The 12,272-nt window shown below is 46.8% G+C and overlaps 1 protein-coding gene across 1 annotated transcript in view; it reads right to left on the bottom strand.

The window, feature by feature from the left end:
• ARHGEF26 (Rho guanine nucleotide exchange factor 26) overlaps nucleotides 1-8,185 on the bottom strand; it is a 113,285-nt gene extending 105,100 nt beyond the window's left edge. The window contains exons 1-4 of the mRNA XM_041734309.1: nucleotides 8,052-8,185; nucleotides 7,010-7,896; nucleotides 5,080-5,119; nucleotides 1,177-1,322 (exon numbers count right to left, since the gene is read on the bottom strand). Coding sequence (XP_041590243.1) covers nucleotides 1,177-1,322; nucleotides 5,080-5,119; nucleotides 7,010-7,861 — 1,038 coding nt within the window. The 5' untranslated portion in view covers nucleotides 7,862-7,896; nucleotides 8,052-8,185. The remainder of the gene's footprint in view (nucleotides 1-1,176; nucleotides 1,323-5,079; nucleotides 5,120-7,009; nucleotides 7,897-8,051) is intronic.
• Nucleotides 8,186-12,272: the final 4,087 nt, after the last annotated feature.

The raw sequence follows: 12,272 nt of genomic DNA, 5'->3' as shown, positions 1-12,272 counted from the left end.
TCAGGTTATATGGGGTCTGTTCACCACAATCCCCACCAGGTCTCAGCATCCACACTCCCCAGCATCCCTTGTAATGCTGCTTGCCCTGTCCCTGCAGGCGTTGCAGTCCGTGGCATATACTAAGCATGCCACACCTTGGAGGCTTTGGAAATGAATAAACTCTCCTTAGAACAGAATCAGGGGTTAGGATGGAGATGGGGAGAAAGGGCTCAGTTTCCACAATTCTGAATTCTAATGCAGGGTAGACGAAGGGAGGAAGAATCCGACCAGAAGTCATTCCCATCATCAGCGTCCGTCCATTCCCATGGCCCGGTTACGAGACCAACTCCTTTTCTTAAGCCGGCGTGTCCCCTGACTGAATACATGAGATTCTGGACTCCGAACAATGCTCATTTCAGCTTAAGAGGGAACCACTTCTGCACCCATGTTGCCTAAGGGACTCACAGAGGTGTACTGGCTTGTTTTTGATGCAATGCTCCCACCACCCAAGCCAGCCATGGAAATTCCTTTCTACTTGGTAATGCATCAGATGCCCACAGATGCTGTGCCCAAACTCCTATCAAGTAAACTCAGCAGCACACTGTGACATTTGTTAAGCCAGGAGGAAGAGAAATTATAGCTATAAACAAAAGAGGTTTGATGCAGAGAAGATAAATTACTCATCAACACAAAGTAAGTGTCAGACACGCTCACACAAAAGATGCACAGAAGGAAATCAGCTCCGAGAACACATACATGTGTCTAAATTAAATGAAATTTCCAAGGAAGAGCAATCATAAACTCCCTATTGACCACAGACAAGCATACATGTTTGTATATATATAGCCATGATTATGATAAAATTCAGGATAGATTAAGTTCTCTCTCCATATACAATATATTTAAAAAAATATGAGAAAAGTTTATCAAGCAGGAAAAAGTTCCAGAGTATAGTATATCGGTGTCACGGCACCTCATTTGGTCAAAATCTAATTTTCCTAATCAGAAGTGTCAAAATCCATATTCTCACTAGTGCTCGAAGAGTTTTAAGAAACATTTCACGACCTAAAATGAAGAATCTTTCTCTTTCGGGTCATAGGATCATTAGCAGAAAAAATTAAAACCACATCCAGACCTAATTTCCACAACTTGGTTTTCTCATGCCCACAGATTGGAAAGAAAAAGGTAAACACCTACCGCAGAGAGCTGGCTCCATGTGGACCTCAGTGGCTTGTGGTGAATCACAATTTTTTCATCTGACTTCTGCTCTTTGGGCTCTGACTCTTCATCAGAGTCAATGTCAAGAGCCTTCTCTTTGTAGTTCTGATACAGGACAGCATTTTCTGCAACAAATACAAACCCTATATGTCACTAACTGCCATTATCATGCTACTTGTTCTAAACAAACATCCATATTTAATGTTTGGTCTCCAGGTTAATAAACAAAGAAGTGAATGGATTTTGTCGCTGAAGAATTATTAACCAAAAAAATGACTTTTCTCACTCATTTAGCTCTGCCTCAAATTCATGGGTAGGGCAAGGGGAGGGATCCATACATGAAATAGCAACTGAAGCAATGTCCCATGTCTCTGTCCACCACTCATGGAGGAGAGCTGTGCCTGTTAAATCACTATTTGGGGGGGGGGGGTGCGGGGGTTAAACTGGATTCACACCCGACCTTTCCTTCAATGCCCATCACCATTCATTACCTATTTTACAAACATCTACTGTATACCTACAATGTGCCAACGGCTGGGAGTAAATGGAAAATAGAAGACTTTTCTTGTGCCCTCATGAGCTAAAAATAGGAAAAGCTATTAGTCCATGTCACTCAATCATGTATTCATTCGGCTGATGTTTAGAAAATGCCTACTTGAGGCCAACAATGGCTAGGCATTAGGAATAAACGATGAACAAGAAAGATAAAAATCTCCGTCTACATAGAGCAGACATTCGGGTGAGCAGAGAATGACAAGCAATAAGCCAAGAACTTATGTCAGATGCTGGTACGTCATGGAGAAAAATAAAGGAGGGAAAGCAGGGGAGCGTTACAAGGGAGTAATGTGGATTGTAAATAGGGTGATTTAGGAAGGCCTCACCACGATGACATGTAAGCAAAGACCTGAAAGAGGTAAGAAAGCCATCCACCTTACAGCTGGGGAAAGAATACACCATTGGAGGGAGCAGCAAGTACAAAGGTCCTGGGACAGGAGTCTGTTGCATATTCTATACGTACAAGGATCAGCAAGGAGGCCTAAATGGATGAACTGGGTGAGGGAAGGGAGAAAGTTTAAGAGATAAGGGCTGGGAATGTACAGGGGGTAGATCATGGAGGCCCTTGCCTCAATGCCATTCAAAGGGCTCCTCTGGTTTTCACTCGGAGTGAGAAGGCAAGTTATCGTTGGATTGAGAACACGATGATCTTGTACATAAACCTACCTATAAACTGAATGATCTATATACAGGTGCTCTGAGAACAGTCTCAGCAGGGTGTGACCCAGTCTGGGAGTCAGACAGGTAGGTGTTACTAAGAAAAATCTAAGATCTGAAAGCTGAGAAGCTACAGAGATAAAGGAGCGAGCATATGCAAAAGCCCTGAGGCAAGAAGAAACACAATACCTTAGAAGAACAAAGGCAAAAGTCCACAGGTAGAGAGCATGGGTGTCTAGGGGACAGAGGGGCAAGGTGAGTTTTGGGAGATGAGCCAGATGGTCTAAATCAAGCAGAAGTCTGCAGGCAATGGTAAAAAAAACCTGGATTTTATCCCAAGTACAAAACAACTGGATTTCCTTCATACAGCAAAGACTGTATTTTATCCTGCTGGCAGTGGGAATCCACGGAAAGGAAAGGTTTGATTCTATGTTGGAGCAAAATACTGACTGTGTAGGGGACTGATGAGGATTACTATGGAAGAATAGAGACTTGGGCTATTAGGGATGGACTGGAGGTGGGGCGGGGTGGGGGTGTCAGAGAAAGGCATGTGGTAAGGATGTTCCCTAGGTCCCTAAGTCTGCAGGCGCCAACAAATGCACAGCAGGAGATGGCAACCCCTGAAGACCTTCACCTTTAGAGGGAAAGACAATGAATTTGGTTTAGGACATCCTGAGCTCACATCGCCTTTCCCACCTACCAAAGCTGGCAAACATCCGCCTCCTCTCTCATCAACTCCTGCGGGTTCCGCAGGCACCACGACTAAAATAATACTGGAGTCAACTGAGAGATTTTACTGTCCTCTGATTGTTTTGCACATGTAAAACCGATTATGAGGGTAAAGACCCGGTTACCACACCTCTGTAGGGCTCTCTGAAGTCCTCAGTGGTTGACACAAAACACATGCATACACTGCTGATAAGATTCCTCCTTTGTTCCCACAACGCAGGCAATAGTATCGTTAGCCTCCTCTCAGACATGATGAAACTAAGGCTCCATGAGGTTACGATGCTTGCTCACTGTCACTCCACCGATGGACAGAAGCAGTAGGATAGGAACCCAGGTCCCGGGCTCCACCATCAGAGGTTCTTACCACTTTATTGCACCTGATCCAGAGCTACATTCTTGTTAGTCATTAACTGTAGGCGTTCTGTATTCCTCATGTACACATGTGTGGGGAAAATTTCTAGGTCATTATATTTGAGAAGAGACACGAGAGTGCACAGAAACAGCTCCATCTAAAAGGAGACAACACAGAACTGCAAAAAAGCTGTGTCCTCTGACATTAAAAAAAAAAAAAAAACCCTCAACATTTCTGACCCTTTGAGACAAAGATCCCAGAATCAACGTCAAATTCGAGAAGATGCAAAACATCTCTCTAAATACCTATTAGGTAGATGCTCTGTTCACTTCATGGTCACAAAGAGATATAAGAGGAAGTAACCTGGGGCAGCCCAGGTGGCTCAGCGGTTTATTGCCGCCTTCAGCCCAGGGCGTGATCCTGAAGACCTGGGATGGAGTCCCACGTTGGGCTCCCTGCAGGGAGCCTGCTTCTCCCTCCGCCTGGGTCTCTGCCTCTCTGTGTGTGTCTCTCATGAATAAATAAATAAAAATCTTAAAAAAAAAAAAAAAAGGAAGCAACCTGGACTAAGAACCAGTCACGCATCCTAGGACAGGCTGTGTGACAGTGGGCAAGGCACTAAACCTCTCCGAGTTCCCAGTTTCCTCTAATTATAAAACCAGATAGATGAATTTATCCAAACCAGCTAAAATACCGTATCAGGGTTTCTTTTCCATATAGTTTCCTAAGATTGGTGCAATGAAAAGTGGTTTTTAATCTGGTCCTGTGTAACTACTCCAAGGGAACTGATGTTGATAAGAATTATTATCGGGAAATAGTTTATAATCACCTAAGATTTATGTATTTTACAACTCTGGGTGATTCTTTATTTATTTACCCTTCTTCATGACTCTTTAAAGGTCAGAAAATCCTAATATTTCAAAGTATGATAGGAAGTGACTACATTCAGCTCCACTGTGCTCTGCAGGTGGGGCTGTTCACTCGCTTCCCACTGCTCTTCCAGTCGGTTGACACTTGACCCCTCTGTTTACCAAAGTCCACTAATCTGATTAGGGCTTGAACACCTGGCTGAAGCAGCTTTTCTATACGGGTTACAGATTCTTAGGACTATGTTTCTAGCAGCCAGGAGAGTTAGATTTCCCCAAAATTGAAACTTGATAAGCAAACAGGAAGTCAGAAGTGACACTAAAATGTGGAAATATGGGGAAAAGAATAATTAAGTCGAAGGGAATATGACTTAACAGCTAAATGCCAAACTGGGGATTTTTTTAACTAAAAAGCTAGACTAGCTCTCACCCTTTTTCCATTTTTCAAGGGAGGCGAGGATAGAGTCAGAGTAGATAAGAATTAAAAATCCAGGACACTGGCAGACAAAGTTATCAGTTTACAAAGAATGCCGTTAATTCCATTCACTGCTGGTATTACTGGATGAAAATTTAGCTTAGTGCAGAGCTTTGTACTGTATAATTTGGGAAGAAGTTGGACATTTTTCTCATCTTAAGTGTTTTTGTTACTGCAGTTGGATTTCAACTTATAATTGATATTCCACATTGAAACAGCAATAAAAGTCTGGAAAATCAAATGCTTACCTTCCCCATCAAATGTTCCTTGTCCTTTCAGCATTTTTTTCTAAGAAACAAGCAAAAAAAAAAAAAAAAAAAAAAAGGAAAAAGCAAAGCAAACTATGTATGAATGAGCCAAACAAAAAAAAATACAGCTATTTTAAGAAAAAGTACTTGTTACATTCATTGGATTTCCAAAAGCATACAGCAGATGATCCCTTGAGTAGTTCACTCATCTGACTACAACCCACTAAAATGGTGAAATAAAATGTACAACCCACTAAACGGTGAAATAAAATGTACAATGTCCCCCACACCCCAGCAAAACAGCTTGAGAATCCTCAAATGACCAGCACTTCAGCTCATTTCACTACTCAGGGTTCACCAATCACTGTTAAATTGAACTCTGCTATACTTGCAGAGGTGAGGGGGTTGGGAGAGGACTCCTAAAATGTTATATCATTTCTTTAAGGCCATGAGAGCAAAAATAAAATAGCCTGACTTGCGTATTACATATTGACGCTTACACAAACTGTTTCCAGTTCTCTGATTAATCAAGAAAAGTGGTGGCTGCCAAAATGAATTTCTGCTGAGATCTGTCTAAACTGTTCCCAGAGAAAGCGGCACATGCACACTCCAAAATATCCTTCTTTAGTTTTCCCCGTCCCTTCGTCATATTTGGCAGTATTTTAATACGCGCAACTCCCAGGCCTTTATCAGGGAGTAATTAATACACACGGCTCAGTTGAACCTGAAGTTCCGAGCTACCAACTTGTTAAATGCATCCAAGAATAAACGGGCACAGCACGGGCATAAAACACCACCACAGACGGTGGCAAAAGACACCAGCAACAACAGAGATGACAAACTCTCTGTATCTTCTGTAATTCTGGCAAATAACTTTAAAAATCACATTTTGGGGATCCCTGGGTGGCTCAGCGGTTTGGCGCCTGCCTTTGGCCCAGGGTGCGATCCTGGAGACCAGGGATCGAGTGCCGTGTCGGGCTCCTTGCATGGAGCCTGCCTCTCCCTCTGCCTGAGTCTCTGCCTCTATGTCTATCATAAATAAATAAAATCTTAAAAAAAAAACAAAAAAATAAAAATCGCATTTTGCCTGAACGCTATGTAGTATGTTATCAGCACTGACCAAATCATTCTGTAATTGATTCATATGATATATGAATATATGATAATATATGAATATATGATAATCATCTGAATATGATTCATAGATAAGCCGCTTTCAATAAAGTAATCAATACACTCAAAAGAAATCAGGAGTCAGTCGCCTGTGCCCCTGACAGGTGTCCCTAAGTGACACCTCTGGATGAGCACCAGGTTGAGCGCAGCGCCCAGGGCACCGCGGCTGCTCTCCAGCCTCTCTGTTCAGCCCCCTGTGTTCAAAGCGCTCAGCACTCAGCCCAGACCTGACTCGCTGTATTTCTTTTTTCACATTAGTCCCCCCCACGTGTTGCCCTGAAAAGTTACAACAGCACTAAGCGTTTCCCTTCTTCCCACGAAGGTGCATTATCACCCTGGCTGTGACAGCCAGCAGTGGGGGGGCCAAGAGGTCGGTGTGCACGGGTCTGACCCACAAAGAGAATTAAAGGAGAAGGATAAGGGATCCCTGGGCGGCTCAGCGGTTTAGCACCTGCCTTCAGCCCAGGGCATGACCTCGGGGTCCTGGGATCGAGTCCCACATCGGGCTCCCTGCACGGAGCCTGCTTCTCCCTCTGCCTGGGTCTCTGCCTCTCTCTCTCTCTCTGTGTGTGTCTCATGAATACATAAATAAATAAAACCTAAAAAAAGAGAGAGAGAGAAGGATAACTTCAGGTTTCCTGCGGGGCCCTGGCCCCCACCGCCAACCCCCTCCAACCCCCTGGCTTCCAGGGGCAGCAGCGGGACGAGGGTGTGTGTGTAAGGGAGGGGGGAGGGAGACACACCTGCCCACTCTCACCTTTATCCTCCCCAGGCTGGAAAACCTCTCCTTGTCTTCCATCACCGCTCTGAGCACGGGCTGCGACATCCTGTTCTTCTTCTTGGACGTGGTGGGGCTGTCCAGGTCCAGGCCGCTGACCACGGCGCGGCGGTAGGACGTGGAGCGCAGGCCCCTGCGCAGGGAGCCCGGGCTGCCGGCGTCGAGCTCGGGCTCGGCCTCGTCCTGCGCGTCCTGCGCCCGCAGGCCCTCCACCATGCTGCGCACCTTGAGGAGTCTCCGGTGGGGCTCCCCGTTCTGCAGCGGGGCCTTGCTGGCTCGGACCTCGGAGGCCAGGCTCCTGGGAATGAGCTGCTGCCTGCCCACCTTGAGCGCGGCGGGGCTGTGGGTGCTCAGCACCACGCAGGGGCCCCCCGGGGCCGCGCCGTCCTGGGCCGGCCGCCGCGGCGGGGGCGCTGTGCGCTCCGGGGACCGGCTCCGGGGCGCGGCGGGGGCCCCCGGGGGGCGCGGGGCGGGCCCCTGAGCGGGGGGCGGGGGCGAGGCCGGGGGGCTGCAGGGCCCGGAGCCCTCGGCTGGCGGGGGGCGCGCGGGCCCTGGCGGCCGCGGGGAGGCGGCTCCGAGGTCCGGGCGCTGCGCCCCCCCGCCGGGCACCGGCGCGCGCTGCGGCCGCGGGGGCTGCGGGGGCTGCGGGGGCTGCGGGGCGGGGGGCGCCCCCCGGGCCTCCGCCGGCACGTCTGCGCGGAGCGGGCCGCCGGGGCTCTGGCAGGACTGCGGCCGCGGCTTGCTCCGGCCCGGCGGCGGCCGAGGGGTGCAGCGCCTCCGCCACAGCGGGGTCAGGCTGCCCGGGAGGTCCACGCGGCTCTCGCCGTCCATAGCGGGGTCGCCGGGGCGCGGTCGGTCGGGCTCGCCTGCGCGGGAAAGAGAGCGTGGAGCCGGCGCGCCCTCCCGCGGGGCTCGGCAGGGCAGGGCAGGGCGGGCAGGGCGGGCAGGGCGCCCCCCCCAGGAGCCCCCTCCAGTCCCCCGGCCCCCCGGGGGTCCCCCGCGCCCCGACCGGCCGCTGTACCTCGGCGGCTCCGCGGCGCCCAGGGCCCACGAGCATCCCCGCCCTCGGGGGCCGGGGTCGCGCCCAGTCGCCGCAGCCGCAGCCGCAGCCGCAGCCCCGCCGAGCTCGCCGGCCGCCCGCTGCCCCGCGGCCCCGCCCCGCCCCGCCGCGCGGCCCCGCCCCCCGCCCCGCCCCGCCCCGCCCCGCCCCGGCCGCCCGCGGGCTGGGTGCCGGGAGCCGGGGGCGCAGCGTGGGAACCAGCGTGGGAGCCCGGCCGCTCGCAACTTAGAGAGCCCCGGGGCGGGCCTGCGGGGCGACAGCCGGGGCCTCGCCCGCGCTCCCGGGGCCTGCAGGCTCGCGTGTGCGGGCCCCGCTGCCCCCGTGGGCCACGGCCCGGCCAAGCGGAGCTCCGGGGGCGGGGGGGGGGGGGCGCTGCGTGCGAGGAAACTGAGGCCAGCGGGAGTTTGCATTCCGGGATTTGGGGTATCTTGGGCTTTGCGGAGGGGGGTGTTTGTTTTCTGGGTCTGTGTGTGTGTGTTTCTTTAGAGAAGGGAAAGGGCAGAGAGACTGAGGATCTTACACTACACCCCCCGCTATGGGGCTGGATCCCAGGACTCAGCTCCGGAGGTAAAGAGGAACCATCCAGGTGCCCAGGATAGTTTATGCTTTTTTTTTATTATTATTTTGAAGATTTTTATTTATTCATGAGAGACCGAGAGAAAGAGAGAGGCAGAAGAGGGAGAAGCAGGCTCCATGCAGGGAGCCCCATGCAGGACTCGATTCCGGGTCTCCAGGATCACGCCCTGGGCCCAAGGCAGGTGCTAATGGCTGCCCATATTTTATGCTTTGAATCCTGAATTTTACCAATCAAAGATAAATGTAACTAAAATGCATATGTATATGTGCTTCTAAGCAGACATCAGATAAAAGTTCAGAGTCCTCCGTAACTTCCAAGGCCTTGCACAACCTGCCTACCTCTGCAGCAGTCTTTTCTCCCAATACTTTATCCTTCATTTTTTTCTTGGGCCACAGCCGCCTTTAAGTTTGACCACCCTAGAACCTGCCCTTGTGTTTCTCCTTGACCTTCTGACCGGTTACCCCATCAAAGACGACTTCCCTGAGCCCTCCAGAATCAGCCCACCGCCCTGCTTATTTTCCCAGCCACCTGTTCTCTTCCTTTTCTACATTTAATGAGAATCTTCATGCATACACACTTATTTGTGTGTTCATGTTTATTATCTGCTTTATCTTCTTTAGGCTGTAAGCTTCAAGAGGGCAGGAACTGTGTTGATTTATTGCCCCTCTGGATTCCAGACACAGAGTGGGCACTTAATGAGTATTTGTTGAATGAATTTCTGAAAGGAATGAAGTAAGGACAGCGCTCCATTGCCAAATAGTGGAAACTTGGTTGTATCCTGGCCAAGCTCCTGCTATGTGAGAAGAATAAGGCAAACTTGAGAGGACAAATGACCTTAAGATCTATGTAATTAATTCTATCAGCAAGACGTATGGGCTGTTCTCCAAGTTCTCTTTCAGCATGCATGCATTCATCCAGCAGAGATATAGTGAGCATCCACTGTGTGCAACTTAAGCTACTCGATTTTGCCCTACCTACATTGAATGTAATGGCCAAAAATATTGAGAGGCAAGCTCCGGGTTGTGAATAAAGCATGAGGTTTTTCATGTTTTATACTTTACTGTATTATCCAATGCTGTGCATTGAATATATACTACTTCGGTCAGAGATATTTCTGTAAAGAAGAAATAGCATCAAGAAATTTTTTAAAACATTTTTTCAGAAATTTAAAGAAGAAACACAGCTGGTTACACATTCATACATACCCACTTTTTAATACGGAACATTTTCTATACTCACATATATTACTTTTATATTGGAAAAGTATAATTTTAAAATGTTTAACTAGAGGCACCTGGGTGGTTCAGTGGTTGAGCATCTGCCTTTGGCTCAGGTTGGATCCCGGGACCTTGGGATCGAGTCCTACATTGGGTTCCCCGCTGGGAGCCTGCTTTTCCCCTCTGCCTATATGTCTCTGCCTCTCATGAATAAATTAAAAAATTAAAAATAAATAAATAAATAAATATGCTTAAATAATGATAAATGAAGTGTTGTTGCCTGATTCAGAATGCAATCTGTGACTTAAGTTATATGTGGTGCTAAGAGAAACTAGCTTCTCTTAAACCTATGGTGGGTCTGCAAACAAGTATAGCAGAGGATTGTAAAGAAGTCCCAGGATCTTCCTTCCTCATTCCTAGGCAACAGCATTATTCATGCCCGCCAAAACAATAACAAGACACCAAGTTCTGTTCCTTCACTAGGGGAAGTTTGGAAATTCACAGACTTACTGCCTATTTTAGCCTCCATTCAATTTATCATATCCAAATCAAAGACATCTTCAGTTGTACGAACCACCAAAAAAAGAAAAGAGTTGCCAATTAGACTATGACACATGTTATCATGTAGGATTTTTGTTTTCTGCTTATTTAAAGAGCGCTTTTAGACTTAGACATCATATTTTACAGTAATATGCATATAGGGCAATGGGAAAGGCAAGCAAAATAAAGTAAAGTATTTCTAAAAATTCTGTACACTCAATCTAACTCTTCTGAATCCCTTTTCTCACAGAGCATCAATATGTGTGGTTTTCTTCTCAATATCATTGATAGGGCAGCATTTCTTAAAAGAATATTCTAGTCTTGTCTCTGGAATTTGCTTCCTAGCCACTGACACTCATTCTGCAAGTCTGATGCTGGTGCTATCTTATTTGACCAAAAGCGTAGTTTTATTGTTCAACTAAATCATCTGCTACTATAAGCTCTGCAGCTTCTCTGTTAATGGCCACAAGGAAGTTTCTGACAAATTAAATTCCGTGCCTTAACTATAGTCCTTCCTGTATGATACATGAGTTGCTTATATCAGCCTCTTGTTGCTTTAAATTTTCTTTTTTTTAAATTTATTTACAATCTTTATTTTATTCACGAGAGACACAGAGAGAGGCCAAATTTCTTACACCTAATCTGACACACTGGGCGGTTACTTCTGCCTTCAAGAGCATCTCTTATCATATGACTTTAAAAAATGTAGTATTGAGTTGCATAGAACTCAGTGAAATGATGACAATTAGAACGGTTAGGGCCATGCTCACAAATACAGAGGCAAGGCCAACTACATGTGACTGCCATTGGGCCAATGTCTATTTCTTAAAGTAAAACATATCCCAGTTTCAGATACATTGAAATGTGGGGCCAAAGTATTTCTTAGAACTGGGGAAATGCGTATAGTGTGTTAATGAGGAAAGATACATTCCAGTGACATATATATATATTTTTTCTAATTTTTAAAAATTAAATTTTCCTGTTCTATTGAGTTATAATTGACATACTGTTTTACTATTTTAAGGTGTACAGCATAATGATTTGACATATGTATATATTTCAAAATGATTACAAGTTAGGTAACATGCATTACATCGGTTGTAATTTTTGTGGATGATGAGAACTTTCTCGATTTGCTCTTAGCAACTTTCAAATATACAATAAAGTATTAACTATGATCACCAAGCTGTACTTTTAGATCCCCAGAATTCACTTACAACTCTTAAGTTTGCTCCTTTGACCATCTTCACTCCTTTCCCCCAATGATATTAAAAATATTCAATGGTATAAGATACCAGAGGCTGAGATACCAATTATTGCTGTATTTATGAAACCAATTTGCCTTGATCACTAATTACATGACTGGCATAATAATTAGGCTATTCTTAAGTGTCATTTGTTAGCCAACTAGATCTGAAACATTAAAATAATAATAATACAAGGCACCCAACCTGAATAAGACACGTGGTAAGCTCCCTGTTCCTTGAACACCTTTGAAAAGAAGTCTGGCTAGAACGAGGCCAGAATAATAGGAAAAATATTGTGAGATGCAGAACAAGAGAAGGGTAACCCAAAAACATGTCCCAGCGTGAGCAAAAACATGGAGGGATGACTGGAAAACATATTTCTTAAGTCCCAACTATATGTCAAACATTGTCCTTCATTACCTATAATTCAAACTCATTAATCCTGTCTCCACTTAAATATGAAGTGCTGAGGTTCAAAACACTCTTCTCATACTGTTGGTGAGTAGTTGAGTCAGCCCCTAACTCAGGTCCGTCAGACTCAGACTTCAGAGCCTACAAGCTCCACACAACCAGAAACTAAACTCACAAGAACCGAGCGTTT

The sequence above is a fragment of the Vulpes lagopus genome, chromosome 19 (assembly GCF_018345385.1).
Source record: "Vulpes lagopus strain Blue_001 chromosome 19, ASM1834538v1, whole genome shotgun sequence".
In the NCBI taxonomy this organism is placed as follows: Eukaryota; Metazoa; Chordata; class Mammalia; order Carnivora; family Canidae; genus Vulpes; species Vulpes lagopus.
Note: the sequence above shows the minus strand (reverse complement) of the source record. Positions and strands in the feature narration are given on the sequence as shown.